Raw genomic sequence first — 17,026 nt, forward strand, 5'->3', positions numbered from 1 at the left:
CAAGCGCGAGCCAATGCAGAGGCGGCAAAGGCGAGGGCTGCATTCGCAGAAAAGGAAGCAAAGCTAAAAATCGAAAAGGCTACAAGAGAAGCAGAGCTACAATTAGAGAAATCAAGACTGGATGCACAACTTGGGATATTGGAGTATCAGAGAGAAGCAGCTGCAGCCGTTGCACAAGCGGAAGCGTTGGAGGCAGCTGAAGAATTGGAGTCAGTAAAGTCATATTCGCATGCACGTGAAATCTTACAAAGGGGCGTTGTTACACAGACTCAGGAATACGTCCAAGAACAAGCAGAGCTCAAATCACAACAAGGTCAGGCCGCCGCACATCCTCCAACACCTGGTACAGAATTACCAGAGGAGAGCCTTGTCACGTGGGATGTTCCATCACAAAAGAACTTAAAGGTACATGATGAAGACAGTAACAAGCTTGACGAACTGCAAAGCAAAACATTAGTAGACATTCAAGACGAATACGTAAACAACGCTCAAACAACCATTTACTATGGACAAAACAGACTCCAACCAAAGGTAAAGCCAACTCAATACTACCACAGCCCCTCACCAAACCCAATAACAAAAACATTCACTCCACAAGCATTGGTAACTCCCACCAGTGTAACACCAGAAACAGAGCACTTGGCTCGATACCTGGCTCGTCGTGACTTAGTGAGTACCAGCCTCTACCAGTTTGATGACAAACCTGAAAGTTATCGCGCATGGCAGTCTTCATTTTACAGTGCGACTTCAGATATAGGACTCACAGCAAATGAAATGTTAGATTTACTGGTTAAGTGGCTTGGGCCGGAGTCTGGCAAACATGTCAAAAGAATTCGCTCTGTATACGTTGAAAACCCAGACACAGCTCTTCAGAAGGCCTGGACACGTCTCCAGGAATACTACGCTGCACCAGAAGTGATGGAGAAGTCACTATTTGAAAGACTTGATGAGTTCCCTAAGATATCTATCAAAGATTATGGAAAATTAAGAGACTTGGGCGATCTTCTCATGGAAATACAAGGAGCTAAGGAAGAAGGCTACCTGACAGGACTAACATACCTGGACACTGCCAGAGGCATAGGACCTATAGTGGGAAAGCTTCCTTATGGAATACAAGATAAATGGACAACAGTCGGCTCAAAGTTCAAAGAAGAAAACAATGGACTATTTCCGCCATTTGAACACTTCACAAGCTTCATCTGTCAAGAAGCCCGTAGGAGAAATGATCCAAGTTTTCATCTGCCAAACACAGTCGAAAGGCCAAATCAGGCTCCCCCAAAGAACTATGGCAGTAAAATATCTGTTCACAAAACCAATATCTCTACAGAGAAAGGATTACCAACGAACCCACCTGCACAGAAAGCAGATGGACTAGAGAAGAACTGCCCTATTCACAACAAACCACACCCAGTAAATAAATGCAGAGCATTTAAAGCAAAAAATATAGAGGAAAGGAAAGCTATACTAAAACAGAGCGGAATCTGTTTCAAGTGCTGCAACTCAACTAGCCACTTAGCAAAGGATTGTAAAGCTCTGGTGAGGTGCACACAGTGTGACAGCAATCGCCACGACACCGCTATGCATTTAGACCCAACACCTCAAGTACCTACAAGGGCCTCACCCCCAACAAGTGACGGCGGGGAGGAAGAAAGTGCTGGCAGCATTACAGCAGTTAACTCACAATGCACCCAAGTGTGCGGCACAGGACAAATAGGAAGATCATGCGCCAAGATCTGTCTGGTTCGAGTATATTACCATGGACAGCGCGAGAGAGCAGCTAACGCGTATGCCATTTTAGACGACCAAAGTAATCGTTCGCTGGCCCGCTCAGACTTCTTTAACCTTTTCGACGTAAACAGCCAGCTCTTCCCCTACAGACTAAAAACTTGTGCCGGGCCGATCGAAACAGCTGGTCGCAAAGCCGAAGGTTTCCAGATCGAGTCTCTCGATGGAAAAATCGTCCTCTCCCTCCCGCCATTAATTGAGTGTGATGAAATACTAAATGACAGGACTGAAATCCCCACACCCGATGCAGCTCGCAGTCACCCTCATCTGAGAAAAATAGCTCAGTACATTCCAGAGCTCGACCCCAACGCACAAATCCTTATTTTGCTGGGAAGAGACATCTTGAGAGTCCACAAAGTTTGTCAGCAAGTAAATGGACCTCACAATGCTCCCTTTGCACAGAGACTAGACCTTGGATGGGTCCTGATTGGGGATGTGTGTTTGGGAAATGCACATAAACCAACTGTGAATGCGTACAAAACAAGTGTATTAGAAAATGGCCGTCCCTCTATCTGCGCACCCTGCAAAAACACCATAAGGCTAACTGAGAACGCCTGCCAAGGAAGGGGCAAATGAGCTACGCTGGTAAAACGTCATTGGAGAACCTGGGAAGGAGCGTCTTCAGCGAAACAGGTTCTGACAACAAACTTGGCCCGTCCATTGAGGACACAATCTTCCTGGAAAAAATGGACAGGGAAATGTTCAAGGACAAGTCAGGTCATTGGGTTGCACCCTTACCTTTCAGAGCTCAACGACAACGGCTGTCCAACAACCGTGAGTACGTAATGTCTCGCTTCAACTCTTTACAAAAAACATTAGAAAGAAAACCAGGCATGAGAAGCCAGTTTCTTGAATTCATGGACAAAATTTTCCAGAACAAACATGCAGAGGAGGCTCCACCCTTAAATGAAGAGGAGGAGTGCTGGTTTTTGCCGACCTTCGGAGTTTTTCATCCACAGAAACCAGAAAACATACGAGTGGTTTTTGATTCTAGTGCAAAATACCATGGCGTGTCTCTAAACGACTCCCTTCTAAAGGGTCCCGACCTAAACAACTCCCTGATAGGTGTCTTGATCCGCTTTAGGAAGGAGCAGGTTGCGGTGGTTGCCGACATACAGCAGATGTTCCACAGTTTCCTCGTTCACAGAGACCACAGGAACTATCTGAGATTTTTGTGGTACAGAGATAACGATATGTCCAAAGACATCATTGATTATAGAATGCGGGCGCATGTGTTCGGGAACAGCCCGTCTCCGTCCGTGGCCATCTATGGACTCAGGAGAGCTATTCAGGAGGGAACAAACAAACACGGAGCAGACACAGTCAAGTTTGTCGTACGCCACTTTTACGTAGACGATGGCCTCATTAGTGTGCCCTCAGATGCTGAAGCCATTAGCCTACTGCAGAGAACCCAAGCCTCCCTCAGCGAATCAAACTTAAGACTGCACAAGTTCGCGTCGAATAGTGACACTGTCCTCCAAGCCTTCCCAATTGAAGATCGCGCTGTTTTGAAAGATCTGGACCTCAGTGGCGAGGCTATACCAGTGCAGCGCAGTCTGGGCCTATTATGGGCGACCACAACGGACACCTTCACATTCAAGGTGTCGGAAGACAAAAAGCAGTTCACTCGCAGGGGTGCTCTTTCTACAGTGAACAGCATTTTCGACCCCTTAGGCCTTCTCGCACCAGTAACCATTGAAGGAAAAAGTCTATTGAGAGAGTGCAGTGCAGACAAATGTGATTGGGATACACCTCTTCCCGAAGACAAGCTCAAAGAATGGGAAGCGTGGAGAGTCTTTACATGATTTGAACAAACTACAAATTCCTCGAACATACACTGCAAACTCACTCTCCAAGGCCAAACGCACTGAGCTATGCGTGTTTTCGGATGCATCCACCAAAGCCATTGGAGTTGTAGCCTACCTCAGAACGGTCCAAAGCGAAGGAAAAGTGGAAGTAGGATTCATTATGGGGAAAGCTAAACTAGCTCCACTCTCCCAACCTACAATTCCTCGGCTGAAACTATGTGCTGCGGTACTTGCCGTGGAAGTTGCAGATATCATCCAAGATGAACTGGACCTGAAGTTGGACTCGGTTAGGTTTTACTGCGACAGCAAGGTCGTACTAGGGTATATCTACAACCAAACGAAACGCTTCCATGTCTACGTTCACAATCGAATTCGACGCATTCATCAGTCGACAACACCAGGTCAGTGGTTCTACGTCTGTTCGGAGGAGAATCCTGCAGACTACGCATCCAGGTCAGTTCCTGCATCCTCACTAACACACACCATATGGTTCACAGGACCGGCATTTTTGTACTAACAAGACAGTAGTGGGGAAGACTTAGCAATAACGTATGAACTCGTAAACCCTGAATCAGACACAGAGGTGCGTTCTGAAGTGACCAGTTACCTCACACAGAGTCAAGGAAAGGGACTTGGTGCCGCAAGATTCACACGCTTTTCAACCATGCGCTCTCTCACCAGAGCATTCGCTATGCTCATTCACATAGTTAAAACCTACAGAGGGAGTCTAGTGCATGTAAAGGGTGGCACTACTGCAAACTCCCACACACTCCTGATGAGTTATCCCAAGCTAGATTCATCATCACCCAAGCGACACAGGAAGAGTTTCTTTCCAGTGAAATCTCAGATCTCTCACTCACACACACTGTGTCCAAAAAGAGTACGCTCTATAAGCTGAACCCTATCCTCAAAGAAGGTCTGATCTGCATTGGTGGCAGATTAAAACATGCAGACTTGAGCGCAGCAGAGACCAACCCCATAATCTTGCCGAAGAACAGTCACATCTCTCTGCTCCTAGTGAGACAATATCATGAACAGTGAAACATCAAGGCCGCCACTTTACTGAAGGGGCCCTCAGAGCAGCCGGTTATTGGGTCATAGGCGGAAAGCGGCTCATCACCTCAGTCCTGCACAAGTGTGTAGTATGTCGCCAGTTGCGTCACAAGGTAGAAGGGCAATTTATGGCCGACCTGCCCCCAGAGCGTTTACTCGTATCTCCACCATTCACGTATGTTGGAGTAGATGTGTTTGGGCCCTGGTCGGTCGTCTCCAGACGCACAAGAGGAGGCCAGTCACAAAGCAAGCGGTGGGCGATGCTGTTCTGCTGCATGAGTTCGCGGGCTGTCCACATCGAGGTCATTGCATCATTGGATACATCCAGCTGCATCAATGCACTGAGGCGGTTCCTTGCAATACGTGGACCTGTGAAGCAGATAAGGTCAGACTGTGGGACGAACTTCGTGGCAGCTGCAAAGGAACTAGGGTTGAGTCACAAAGATCCAGAGGCAACCGTGCAAAGGTTCTTAAGTGAACAGAACTGTTCGTGGGTGTTCAACCCCCCTCGTGCATCCCATATGGGAGGGTCATGGGAGCGGCTTATTGGATTATCAAGGCGGATCTTGGATGCAATCCTGCTCAAAGACAACATTCGGCTTACCCATGACGTTTTCTGCACTCTCATGATGGAAGTGGCTGCAGTTATCAATGCAAGGCCTCTCGTCCCAGTCTCCAATGACCCAGAGTCACCCTCCATATTATCACCTGCAATGATTCTTACTCAGAAGGTGGGGGTTTCCCCTCCCCAAGGAGAGTTTGCAAACAAGGATCTCTACAGTAAACAGTGGAAACAAGTGCAAGCCCTCGCTGACGAGTTCTGGCGCCGCTGGCGGCAGGAATATCTTCCCACTTTGCAGACCCGAAGGAAGTGGACAGATATGAAGAGGGATCTGAAAGTTGGAGACATTGTGCTCCTGAAGGACTGTCAAGTTGCACGCAACAAGTGGCCTATGGCTAAGATCACTGCGGTCTTTCCAGGACGAGATGGCAAAGTCAGAGAAGTCCAGCTAAATGCATCAAGTCAAGGCTCTTTAAAGACTTTTCAGAGGCCGATTAGAGAAGTAGTTCTTCTTTTGCCTACTAACTAAGGTAGTCTTTGTTAAAATGACCTAATAAGTTCAGACGGGGAGTGTTCTGCCTTCCAGGCATTTTAGTTAATTGTGTAAAAGTTTTATTTACGTGCTTTTATTTTGACATGGAAAACACCCGTAGAACAGGAAGTGCTGTGTATGCTTTTATTTTGACATGGAAAACACCCGTAGAACAGGAAGTGCTGTGTACGTGAGTGACCGTTTACTAGCAACGCACGCTGATGCAGAGAGATCGGTCAAAGAGGGAAAGAAGTTCTAAAAAATCAGAAAACCGGCAAACCTTTGCTTAACTCTTGAAGAAGCAACGCCTTTTTACTCTGTATTCTAAGCGACAGCAAGTATGTGTAATAAATTTGGAGACTACAGGAACACATCTTTCGTCATTGAGTCAGAGTTTAGCTCACTGTCTAGTTGAAACTACCACTACGTCTCAGCGAGGACAGTATATATTAAACCATGAAAACCGATTGCTGCGATTTTGCTTGATGAAAATATACTAAACATGCTCCCACAAACTACAACTCCTACAAATAAAATCAAACAATTTATTTACATCCAAGTTTATTTTGAAATTCCCTCATCCCCTGTACAAGAAAAACAGGACTTTCCACAAAGGCAGCAGTGAACTGTCAGTGATAGTACTTTTTCTAGGGAAGAAGAAAGAAAGAAAAAAAAGATCACAGTGTGTCTTCTTTTTATTAACGTTTGTACTGCTGTATTCTTTGGCTACATTTTTTGGGTGACAGTTTACCGTCAAACCCAGTTCCTGGGAAGCAAAAGTTTGAGCCAATAGAACAGAAACTGTGGGCTTTACATTTTACAGTGCCAATACAGGAATGTTCTGGACCGTATACCGCTTGTTACCAAAAAAGAAACAATTATTGAAATAAAAATATGTCATTTGTGTTCACAACACAAATAATGCACGGGGAGATGTCGACTGTCGAATTTCAAAAAATTGGATAAAAAGAAAAAATCTACAAAAATTGAGCTAATATTACACAACAGTAAACTTTTTTTTCTCTTTTCCTTTTTTAAACTTTTATGTTAAATTTCTACACAAAACCAAAATTCTTGGTCTTAATGGCTAGCAGGAGTTTCTGTTTAAGTATTTGTTTTGAAGAGTAGAGTGGCACGTAGAGACGTGAAATGCAGGTATTGGCTGTAGGGAGGTGCTGGTCATCTGGAGGTCGGATGGTGATGGAGGGCATCGGCTGGAAGCCCTCTTCGCTGGCTGGCAGAGATGGGCTTGAGGTCCAGAAGTACACCTGAGGAGAAGACAAGCCAGCTGTTACTTTGGTCGATGCAGGGATACTACTGTAGTTATACTTGGGTTACACTGGGGTTGCAAACCATTGCAAACAAGCAAGTTCAGACATTAAAGCAGAAATCAGAAACATCTAGAGGCAGAAAAAGGTATGGCACCATAAGCCACTATCACAAGCATTTGATTTAGAGTATCTGGCGATACAGAGTCGATTCGATCCTTTTCAGAAAAGCATTAAAATAAGAAGAAAACACACCCAAGTTGTCCTTTAAGTTTCACTTTTGCTTGTTTAGGAAGTACACGGATTAAAAAATGTGTTGCTCTAATTTTAGATTGTTTACTTCCTCAATAAGCAGCTGTATGGAGAAATGCGTGTTCCCGTGATGGAGCCTAGGCCAGCAGGATAACTTTTCCATGCTAAACACCTTTAGCTAGCGAGGAAGCTTGAATACTGCAGGAAACAACCCTGACATTTTGCAGTCTGTTGGCAATTTCTTTGTTAGCATATCTTTCTCTGTCCAAGTCTGCTGTGAACTGGGTCTGTTGGTGGCAAACTGTGAATTAATGGAGACCGGTGATTCACTTTGCTGATGCCTGAAGGAAAACGCTGAATGTGAGCGTCATCTGTTTGAAGGCAGTGTGTCCTTTCCAGCATGCTGAATGCCCAGTGTGCACACAGAGCTGTAACTCTACCTTTGCTGTCCGTTTTAAAATACCACCAAGCTGCAGACATCTTGGCTCTCCTGAGGAGACGCGTTAGCCTGGTAGCTAAAAGCTGCACCTTGGTGTCCGGGTCCCTGCCTGTCGTAAACTGTGTTTTTGTATAACAAATATTATTGATGTAGAGGAACTTGCTAGAATTAAAACTATGCCATTGTTATTCCATTAGAAAATCTCAATCTTAGGATGAATATAAAATTTAACGTCCTGTTGTTTCAAAAAGATTAAATCTAATCTTTTTGTCCCGATCCCAGTCCTTTTAAAATTTCATGATTGGGCCCGATTTCATGATTGGATGGGAGCATCCTAAACGTTTTCACAACGAGCATTTGCTAAAGTTCATTATAACTGAAACACATTACTTTTGCTTTCCATGCAAAAACAATATAAACATGTTAACGCATCAAATTCCTGCAAAAAGTATAGATTCTAGACCAGCAAAATCAAAAATATTTAGCTCTGCCGGTTGATTTAGCCACACTCCATTTGAGTCTCAGCAGGTCTACCACTGGCCAGAACGGTTTCATGTCTAGCCAATCACAGCGTTCTATTGCTGCTCCCACATCGGCCCTGTCCGGGCTGGTGGCATCAGGTCTGGGTCCCACACCAGTAGTATTTGTTCAGACACACACACTTCTCAGGAACGTGTTATCTCTGAGCAGGTGGGCATGGCAAAAGCGGAGAAGTCCGCGGCGTCACCCACAGTAGTTTTGTCTTTGAGGACTCGGCCTCTAATATTGCACCCAGACTGCTGCTCACGCGGGCACCTCAAGCCTCAGCAGCTGTGTGTGTGTGTGTGTATGTGTGCGCGCATGCACGCTCCTCACAGCACACAGAGACATATGTGGCAAGGTGGAGAAACGAGGGCCCGGGCGGGATCCCCAGACTCCCGGGTGAGAGTCATGTGCCCTAACCAGTCAGCCCAAGGGACATCCCCTTGGCCGAGTAGCCAGGGAGCATGAACAATCAGGATACAGTGACAGGACATTCACCCTGTCACACATAGAAAGAGATAGACGGCTTCAGTAAGAGGCAATGTTTACTCCACAGTATCCAGAACGATAAGAATTTATGCATGCAGGAAGCCCCTGCTAGCTGATTTTTCCTGCCAGTCCGAGGCTGCCCTTAACGGAAGGTGTGAATTTGAGCTGGCCTATCAGGGGCTGTTTGGCCAGTTCAGCACAAAGAAGACCACTTTGGTAAGAGGGCTAAGAAAATCAACTGGTTGAACACGGAAAAAGTCATGCTATCCAGATGTGAACACTATACCATACGTGGGCTGAGTAGAGCGGGACCTGATGTCAAAGGGGCTAGTGTTTGTCGTGCAAGCTTTGCACCAGAGCTGCGGCAGAAAAAAACAAAGATGGCATCTGCTCAGAAACGGCGCTTGTTTTAAACGACTTTGGTGATCAGTTTGAACTAGCCGGACTTGGACTTTTCTTTGAGATATGAGCAGCTATAGGTACTTATTTAGAAAAAAAAAAAAGTATTTTTGTCTTTTTTTTTTTTTTTTTTTTTTTTTACCGTGTCCTGTCTGGCTGTGAAGCAAGCAGAATTGATGTTTGAATGCTGGTGACAAGCCTTACAGATTTATTCTCAGGTGGAGCATCAAAGCGTTTGCTTTTAATGTCACGCCTGATACTTAAAACTTTATTGTTATTGTTGTTGAATGCTTTGTAATTCCGACCAGACACGGAGACAGAGGTGAAAGAGAAAGGAAGAGAAAAGGTGGAGAGAGAGGAGGGGGGGGGGGGGGTTTCCCACAAAAATAAACAATGAACAAGAGTCTGCTTCTAAACCTGCAGAAAAAGACAAAAAAAAAACAAAAGGACACAAAAAAAGGGACACAACAACAATACAACAAGATCTACCTATCACTGCGTCAACTTGATGAAAAAAAAACAAAAAAAACAATATATATATACACATATACACATATACATATATTTATATATATTATATATAAATATATATATATATATATATATATATATATATATACATACATACATACATATAATCAACATTGCTTAACTGAAGAATCACGATAATAAATCACAATGCATTAAGTGCCCCCCATAGTCTTAAGACATGTGTTGAACGTGCCCAAGCCCATACTTTTGAGAGCACCATGTGAGCACCTGTGTGTGTACACGCGCTTGTTTATTTAAGGTTTCTCTATAGGAGCATCCAACAGAGTGTGAGGGACCACAGATCCGCCCCCCAAAGATGCGCAGGAGACGGGGGGAGCTCCAAGTCCCAGAGATCCAGGCGTTGCCCCAAAATGCAGGAACCCCAAGGAGACTGCAACCAGAAAGGCCCCCGCCCCCATCGAAGAGGCACAGAGGATCGCCCCGGGGGGCCACAACCAGCAGCCGGCAGAGTCCCTGGAGATATCAGCGGCAAGCCCACAGGCCCGCCCGCAGCCTCCCACCCCCTAGCCGGCTGAGCCCGGGACCCAGCGACCCGGGACCCAGGGGTGACCACCCCCGCCAGGGACCCAGCAGAGCCCAGGGACCCAGACCCCACCAGGCAGCCACCGGGATCTATCAGGCAGATGCCAAAATCTTAAACCCCCAGACCCGGTTGCCACGAACACTCAGGCAGACCATGGCACAAGCCCCCACACCAGGTGTGGCAGGGGGAGGGGGGACAAAGATCTATATCATCAAGAGAAGTTCCAGGAGAGGGGAGGACCCAAAGGCCCCACCTGACATACAGTCATACACAAACACAGTCACACACTCCCTCCCTCATGCTCACACATGCACATACAACCCAAGACTTACAAAAATGCACGCCGGACACTCACTCATGCTCCCCATACACACCCTATTAACTCTGGTCCCGGTACTGCTGCACATGGGGTACAACCATCACCGGTAACCAGAGTTTGACCCTTTCTGCTGGGGTGCTGATGAGCAGGCTCCCCCGCCCAACGCTGAGCACAGCAACCCACCACCCCAGACCCCAACCAGACGGCCAGATCTCCCTCCTAGCCTCCAGCCCCAGGAAGCCTAGCAACAACAGAGGTGGCTAAGACCCCTAGTCTCCCTCCACCTGCTCCAATATAGTGTTGTGTGATCATGAGGTGTATTCCATGGCTGTGGTGAGTGGGCAGTGCGGGCATCATCCGGCATATGCCAGCTGATGCCACCGCACCACCCCACTTACACCCTCAGCCATCAGTGTCTAAGTGCGGTTTAAAATTGGAAGTGGGCACCGGCACTCGGGAGGAGGCTGAAATATCCCCCTGCCAAATGCCGTTGAATGTGCTCACTCCCAAGGCCCTAAGTGTGTGTTTGTGTGGAATGTCGTCAGTGGAAGTGTATAAGGTGCAAATAAAATTGGGGGGCAGGTTGCCACAGGAATGCGGAAATGGGGTCCATACCCGCACTCCCTGACTTGCCCACCCCCCAAGGTCCTATGTGTATGTTTGTGTGATGATGTGAGGGAGCAGGAGGAGAGAAATATGCGGGGATGGGGAGGAATGGCTGGTTGGGCTTAGCCCTCCAGGGAGCCAGCTCCCCTACTGGCTCCAATAGGCACCTCTGTTGTCAAACTGCCACCCAGGGCATGGAGACCCCAGCCCATCCTGCCAGGGCCCAAAGCAGCAGCATTACAGAGCCTCACGGAGTCTGAGGGCACCAACCCAGCCCCATCCCAGCAGAATATCTATGCCCACCCCTGCATTTGCACAACTTCCAGAATATATAAGACATGGGACATCCAGGTAAGGTTTGGTCCTCCCCGTCCTGGACCTCCCCCTCCCCTGTGATGGAACGGCAGAGGAGCCAAGGTCTACCTGATGCCCCCGAACCCGGGCCAGGCACTGCCGAGTGTTCCTGCCTTCTTCCCGGCAGCATACATGTCAGGACCCGACCCCCAAGGCCCCGCCCAGATCCCCACATGGGGCCGGCCACCCCCAAACCCCGAGCCCCCAGGCCCCCACCCAGACCCGCCCAGGGGTATTGCAGCCGCCAGGCAGTGACCCATGGCCGCCGCCAAGATCCCCAAGGGGCCCCACTCACAACCGCCAGCAGTCCACCCCCCGAGGCAACCCAAGCACCTCCAGAGGGGGGCAACAGCCCCCCAGTCCCAGACACCCCCTGTGAACCCACCTCCAGGGAACATCCGGATACTCCAAACTCAAACAAAAAAAAAAAAGTATTTTTGTCTTCTTCAACAGTGTATGGCAGACTGCCCCACTGACCGACGTTTGTAGTGATGAATACTTCTCACTCCTTGCTCCGATTGGTGCTAACCTCATCAAATTTGTGTGGACACAGTTTGAAAGACAACCATAGATTCTACCCTACGACTGAGTGGTTTCAATGGCTCATTTCCAGACTAGACTTTTACATGTATAGGTTGGCTTACCAGGCTAATAAAATACTGCAGTAAGGGTAAATTATTTCACTAAGAATGGCAACAAAGTGGTGATTTTGTTCAGACTGTCAGTAAATAAATAAAATTCAAATTCTTTATGAAACAAACAGTAATCCCATGTACGTGTTTGCAAAAGGGACTTACCAGATCTTGTCTTTCAGTCATACTCATCTTTTCTACTATGGACCAGAACCATCGTTTAAACTGGAGGAGTTTGTCTGCATTTTCTCCTGCAGGATGAAAACATTTCATCGTTTCATAGTTCAATCTTAACTAGTGGGATTGGGAACAATACCGGAAAACATTTTAACAAAGCAACACACCTGATTCATCGTTGAAAGAAGTGAAGCTAATGAGCATCTGGACGTTGACTTCCCCACAACCGTTAACCAGCAGTCTAAAGTCCTCTGCAGTCAAGTCCTCGAGGGCGTTTTTAGGAAGTACGTCTAGCAAACCCTTCCTCATTGCCTTTAAAAAGACAGAAACAGAAAAAGGCATTTTGGTGACAGATATTTGTGAGTCTTCTACAAACTACAAAGACTTGGGTTTGACTTACATGTAGAGGCTGCTCAGCTACCACCAGCATTCGGTGCTCTGCATACTTCCTCACATACTCGTACACATTGAGCGGTGTCACTGGCATGTTGACTCCACCAGACAGAAGCTCCACCTAAACAAGATGAAAACATGTTCACAGTCAGACTCATTAGGTCTTCAACACAAAGTCCAAAAAGTGTCATTACTCATTGTGCTCTAAATTTGGATTTCCTCCAAACATTTTGATTCCGAGTTTGGTAAGAAAGTACATTTTATTTATTTAGCACTCATCACAGAACGAGAATAAATAAGTGCTTCACAGAGATCAAAACAAAAATAAGGTACAAATTTGAGTGAAAAATAAGAAAATTAAAGATTGATGTAAAAGCAGCTTTAAATAAAAGGGCCTTCAGTTGTTTTTTAAAAAGTGTCTAGACTGTCAACGCTGCGTAAGGATAAAGGAAGACCATTCCACAGTCAGGGTGCAACAGTCTGGAAGGAGCAATCACCTCGACTTTTATATCTGGTCTTTGAAACTTCTAGAAGGTTCTGGTGTGTGGACCTGAGGGCTCGGGTTCGAGCATAAGGCTTTAACAGTTCAGTAATATAGGGAGGAGCTTGACCATGTAGAACCCTGAAAGTTCTAGTCAGGATTCTAAAATGAACTCTAAAGTTAACGGGTCACCAGTGCAGAGACATCAGAACAGGAGTGATGTGTGCTCTTCTGTTTGCTCCAGTTAGGAGCCTCGCTGCAGAGTTCTGGACCAACTGAAGGCGGTCAAGGGCTTTTTTGTTAAAACACGTGAAGACTGTTACAGTAATCTAGATGGGAGGAGATAAGGGCATGGAGAACCATTTCAAGTTCATGTTCTGACATCAAACTTTACAGTTTGGAGATATTTCTTAAGTGATAAAAATTGTTTTGGACCAACGTTTGTGAGTGGCCTTCAAGAGACAATGATTGGTCAAAAACTCCCAAATTCCTGAAGTTCGTCTCGACGGCCGAAGATAAATGACAAAGTTTTAGACTAATCGGGGAACCATGCTCTCAAAGGCAACGATCAGACATTGAGTCTTTTCAGAGTTTAACTGAAGGAAGTTTTCTTCTAGCCAGCTGGTGATGCTGATAGACACTCTAGTAACTCAGACTGTTTATAGAACTCAGAATCCTTAAAGAAGCAGTACAGCTGAATGTCATCTGCATATGGGTGATAAGAGACATTGAGTGCATTTACATACAGCCAGTAACCCTTTTAAAACCCGAATATTCACAATAACCCGGTTCCGCACGGCCATGTAAACACAGCCAAAAACCCGGATATGCTCATAACTGGGTTTTTAAAAACCCAGTTACTACACCTGGGGTAACCCTTTTCTAACCCGAATGTTTGGTCGTGTAAACGCATATCGGGATATCCCCATCAAAGCGTGTGTTCTGCGCATGCTCTGTTCGCAAGGAATCTTGGGCTTTTGAGTAGCGAGACATCTTGTATGTGCCAGAAAACTGGAAGTAAACAACAAGTTGGGAGCAACATGGCATTGGGAGCAACATGGCGAGTCGCGGCACAGCACCACACTTTTGGAGTGACGAGGAAACTAAAGCGCAAACAAACGCGGTCGCCATCTCTTCCGAAATGGGAAACATATTGTTGTTTTCACGGATACCGGAACAAGAAGAACCGGAAATTATGCATATTGCGTCTGGACGTAGTCCATACGTCCTGACGCTACCCCAACGTCCGCATTTAAATCAGGTTATGCAAGTTAGGGGTAACTCTTTCTATTTATGCTTGCAAAAGGGTTATTCTGATCAACTCAGAAACCCGAATACCGACCTTAACCCGGATATTGGCTGCATGTAAACGTAGTCACTACGAAAAGAATCAAGTATCTGTCCAAGAGGGTGTATGTACAGTAGAAACAACAGTGGACTCAAAACAGAGCCTTGGGGTACCCCACAGAACAGATCAGTAGAATCTGACATGATTTGATTTCTACAGACACTGTAACTTCTGTTAGAAAGGTACAATCTAAACCAGTCTAGAACAGGTCCAGAGATCCCCACCGAGTCACCAAGTCTGTTAATTAAGGTGCTGTGATCAACAGTGTCAGAAGCTGCAGACACATCTAACAATACTAACACTGTGAATTCCCCGTTGTCTGCAGCCATCATGATGTCACTGGAAACTTTAAGCAAAGCTGTTTTTCTGTTGAATGCTTTTTACCAAAACCAGACTGGAATTCATCAAAACTGTTGTGTAGTTCCAGAAAAGTAATCAGCTGATCTGCCACAACCTTTTCCAATATTTTAAAGATAAAGGGTAATTTTGAAATGGGTCTATAATTTTTAGGCTGAGATTAGTCCAAACTTGGTTTTCAAGGAAGGTTCAACAACTGCATGTTTGAAAACAGAAGGTACAGAGCCAGATTGTAGGGATAAATTAATAAAATCTACAATGGGCCAATTTGGTCAAACATCCTGATTAACAAGATAGTAGGGATGAAATCAACAGGGCATGAGGTCGGTTTCATGTGTTTCTAAATGAAGTAAATGTCCTGGAAATCTACAGGAGTAAAGACAGACCATAATTGAAAGGGAGGGGGTTGGATTGGGGGGTGGGGGGGTAGATGGGGGTGAAAAACTTGCCCTGATATTTCTGATTTTACTCTCATAGAATGCTAGAAAGTTGTTACAGTCAGACCTTGAGTAAACTGGCATAAGAGGGGCGTGAGGTGAAACAACAGGGTATATACAGCAATCCTTAAATAAAATTTACTACTTTTTAATACTTTTTAAAACCCCGCGGACACCCTGAACAATCTGGTTTATGGTGTCAAACAGGACTTTAGTTATTTTTGTTTACAGCAATCAGTTGAGCAAAGTAAGTGGTCCTGGAAGTTTTCATCGTCTCATTCAGAGATGTTATCAGTTGTTTAAAGCGCAGTCTGTGACTTTCTAATCTAGTTGACTTACGTCTCTCGGCTCTGCGGCATGTCCTTCTGAGACTGTAAATGCTCTGATTAATCCAAGGACTTTTCCTCTTGTTAGATAAAATGATCTGCTTAACGGGAGCCACTTTAAGACACTGCAACATTGCTTATTCAATAACTGGATGAACAAGCTTGGATCATCACCCTGAACTGAGCTGCTGTCAAATAATCTAGAAAATCCATCCACTGCTGACTGATTGGTGATATATCTCTCTGATATCGGTTTGTGAGGGACAGGATTGGTGTTAAGATTGGACAATTAATAAAATGTAAAAGCTAAAATTCTGAGTTTGTGGATTTTATACGACTTTATTACTTCACTTAACATTCTGAGTGCTTCAACAGGATTTGACCGTGTTGTATGTTTTGACCAATAACAAGTTAAAGCCTGGTGATTGGTCTGCAAATTCACACAGACCATAATGCTTCTATATCTCTAACCACAAGTTCTAGGTCTTCTATATGTGGCAACAACAGTAGGACAAACCATTACCTGTCCTGCACCTTCCTCTTTGCAGAGATCAATAGCAAAGGCTAGATCCATGGCAGCAAACACTGCATCAGCTTCACCAGTCTGTGAGTGGCGGATCAGCTGCCGTAAGCTCTCGTACATGACCGGGTCAAAGAAAGCAAAATCATGCCAGTTCACCTGCAGTGACAGAAACCAGACCAACGTTGTTGTTCTACAGGACCAAACATCAGGTGGCAAGTTTTAAATGTAACAGCAAAACTATAATATAAAAATGCTTTACCTTCCGACCTAACAGCACTTTGATGACATGCCTGTTCAACGTGATGGGACAGAGTTCGTTCTGCAGCAGACATAACCCCAGTATTCTGTACAAAAACACATCGTTCCACTCACTGTTACAAAAAGCCACATTTATACAACCAAACAAATCTGTAAAAACTCTTGTCAATTACCGGCCAATGTTACGGAAGCAGTTCAGTCTAGCCTCCGTGTTTTTGCCCGGCCGAGGAGAGTAAAAGCCCCGCTTCCCAGGCTGGTAGAACAGAGGAGCATTGTCGTCTCCATCATCCGGGTCATCCAGCTCCATGTCAACCACACTGCGTGTTGAACCATGACGCTTACGATTCTCCTGCTGCTATAAATAAAAGGAGGTGACTCGTGTAAAGTTCCACATTATAAAAGTTTGCAAGCAGGAGCCATGATGTGAATAAAGGCGTTAAACATATTTGGGTTACCTGTGCTTTATCTGGAGCCTCGGGAAGACCAAGATCCAGAATGCTGTCAGCGCCATTTTCCCTGAGGACAACATGAAAGAAAAGATTGGTTTATAATAGGAAAAAATAAAACCTCATTAGAACTCTAAAGAAAGACTTGTGGTAGTTTTATCTTCAGAGGCATCCGTTGCTGTGTT

The 17,026-nt window shown here is 45.6% G+C and overlaps 1 protein-coding gene across 8 annotated transcripts in view; it reads right to left on the reverse strand.

Moving 5' to 3' along the window:
- Positions 1-6,284: 6,284 nt before the first annotated feature.
- The window catches only part of ubr5 (ubiquitin protein ligase E3 component n-recognin 5), a 91,082-nt gene continuing 80,340 nt past the window's right edge, over positions 6,285-17,026 (reverse strand). For 6 of the 8 annotated variants that reach the window (XM_015949314.3, XM_015949310.3, XM_054740505.2 and 3 more), the window contains 8 exons: positions 16,851-16,911; positions 16,569-16,750; positions 16,397-16,481; positions 16,138-16,293; positions 12,673-12,786; positions 12,440-12,584; positions 12,261-12,346; positions 6,285-7,008 (listed from right to left, as the gene is read on the reverse strand). In XM_015949314.3, coding sequence (XP_015804800.1) covers positions 6,796-7,008; positions 12,261-12,346; positions 12,440-12,584; positions 12,673-12,786; positions 16,138-16,293; positions 16,397-16,481; positions 16,569-16,750; positions 16,851-16,911 — 1,042 coding nt within the window. In that variant the 3' untranslated portion in view covers positions 6,285-6,795. The remainder of the gene's footprint in view (positions 7,009-12,260; positions 12,347-12,439; positions 12,585-12,672; positions 12,787-16,137; positions 16,294-16,396; positions 16,482-16,568; positions 16,751-16,850; positions 16,912-17,026) is intronic. The other 2 variants (XM_015949313.3, XM_015949309.3) reach the window with 1 other exon arrangement.

Source organism: Nothobranchius furzeri, chromosome 5 (assembly GCF_043380555.1).
Source record: "Nothobranchius furzeri strain GRZ-AD chromosome 5, NfurGRZ-RIMD1, whole genome shotgun sequence".
Lineage (NCBI taxonomy): Eukaryota > Metazoa > Chordata > Actinopteri > Cyprinodontiformes > Nothobranchiidae > Nothobranchius > Nothobranchius furzeri.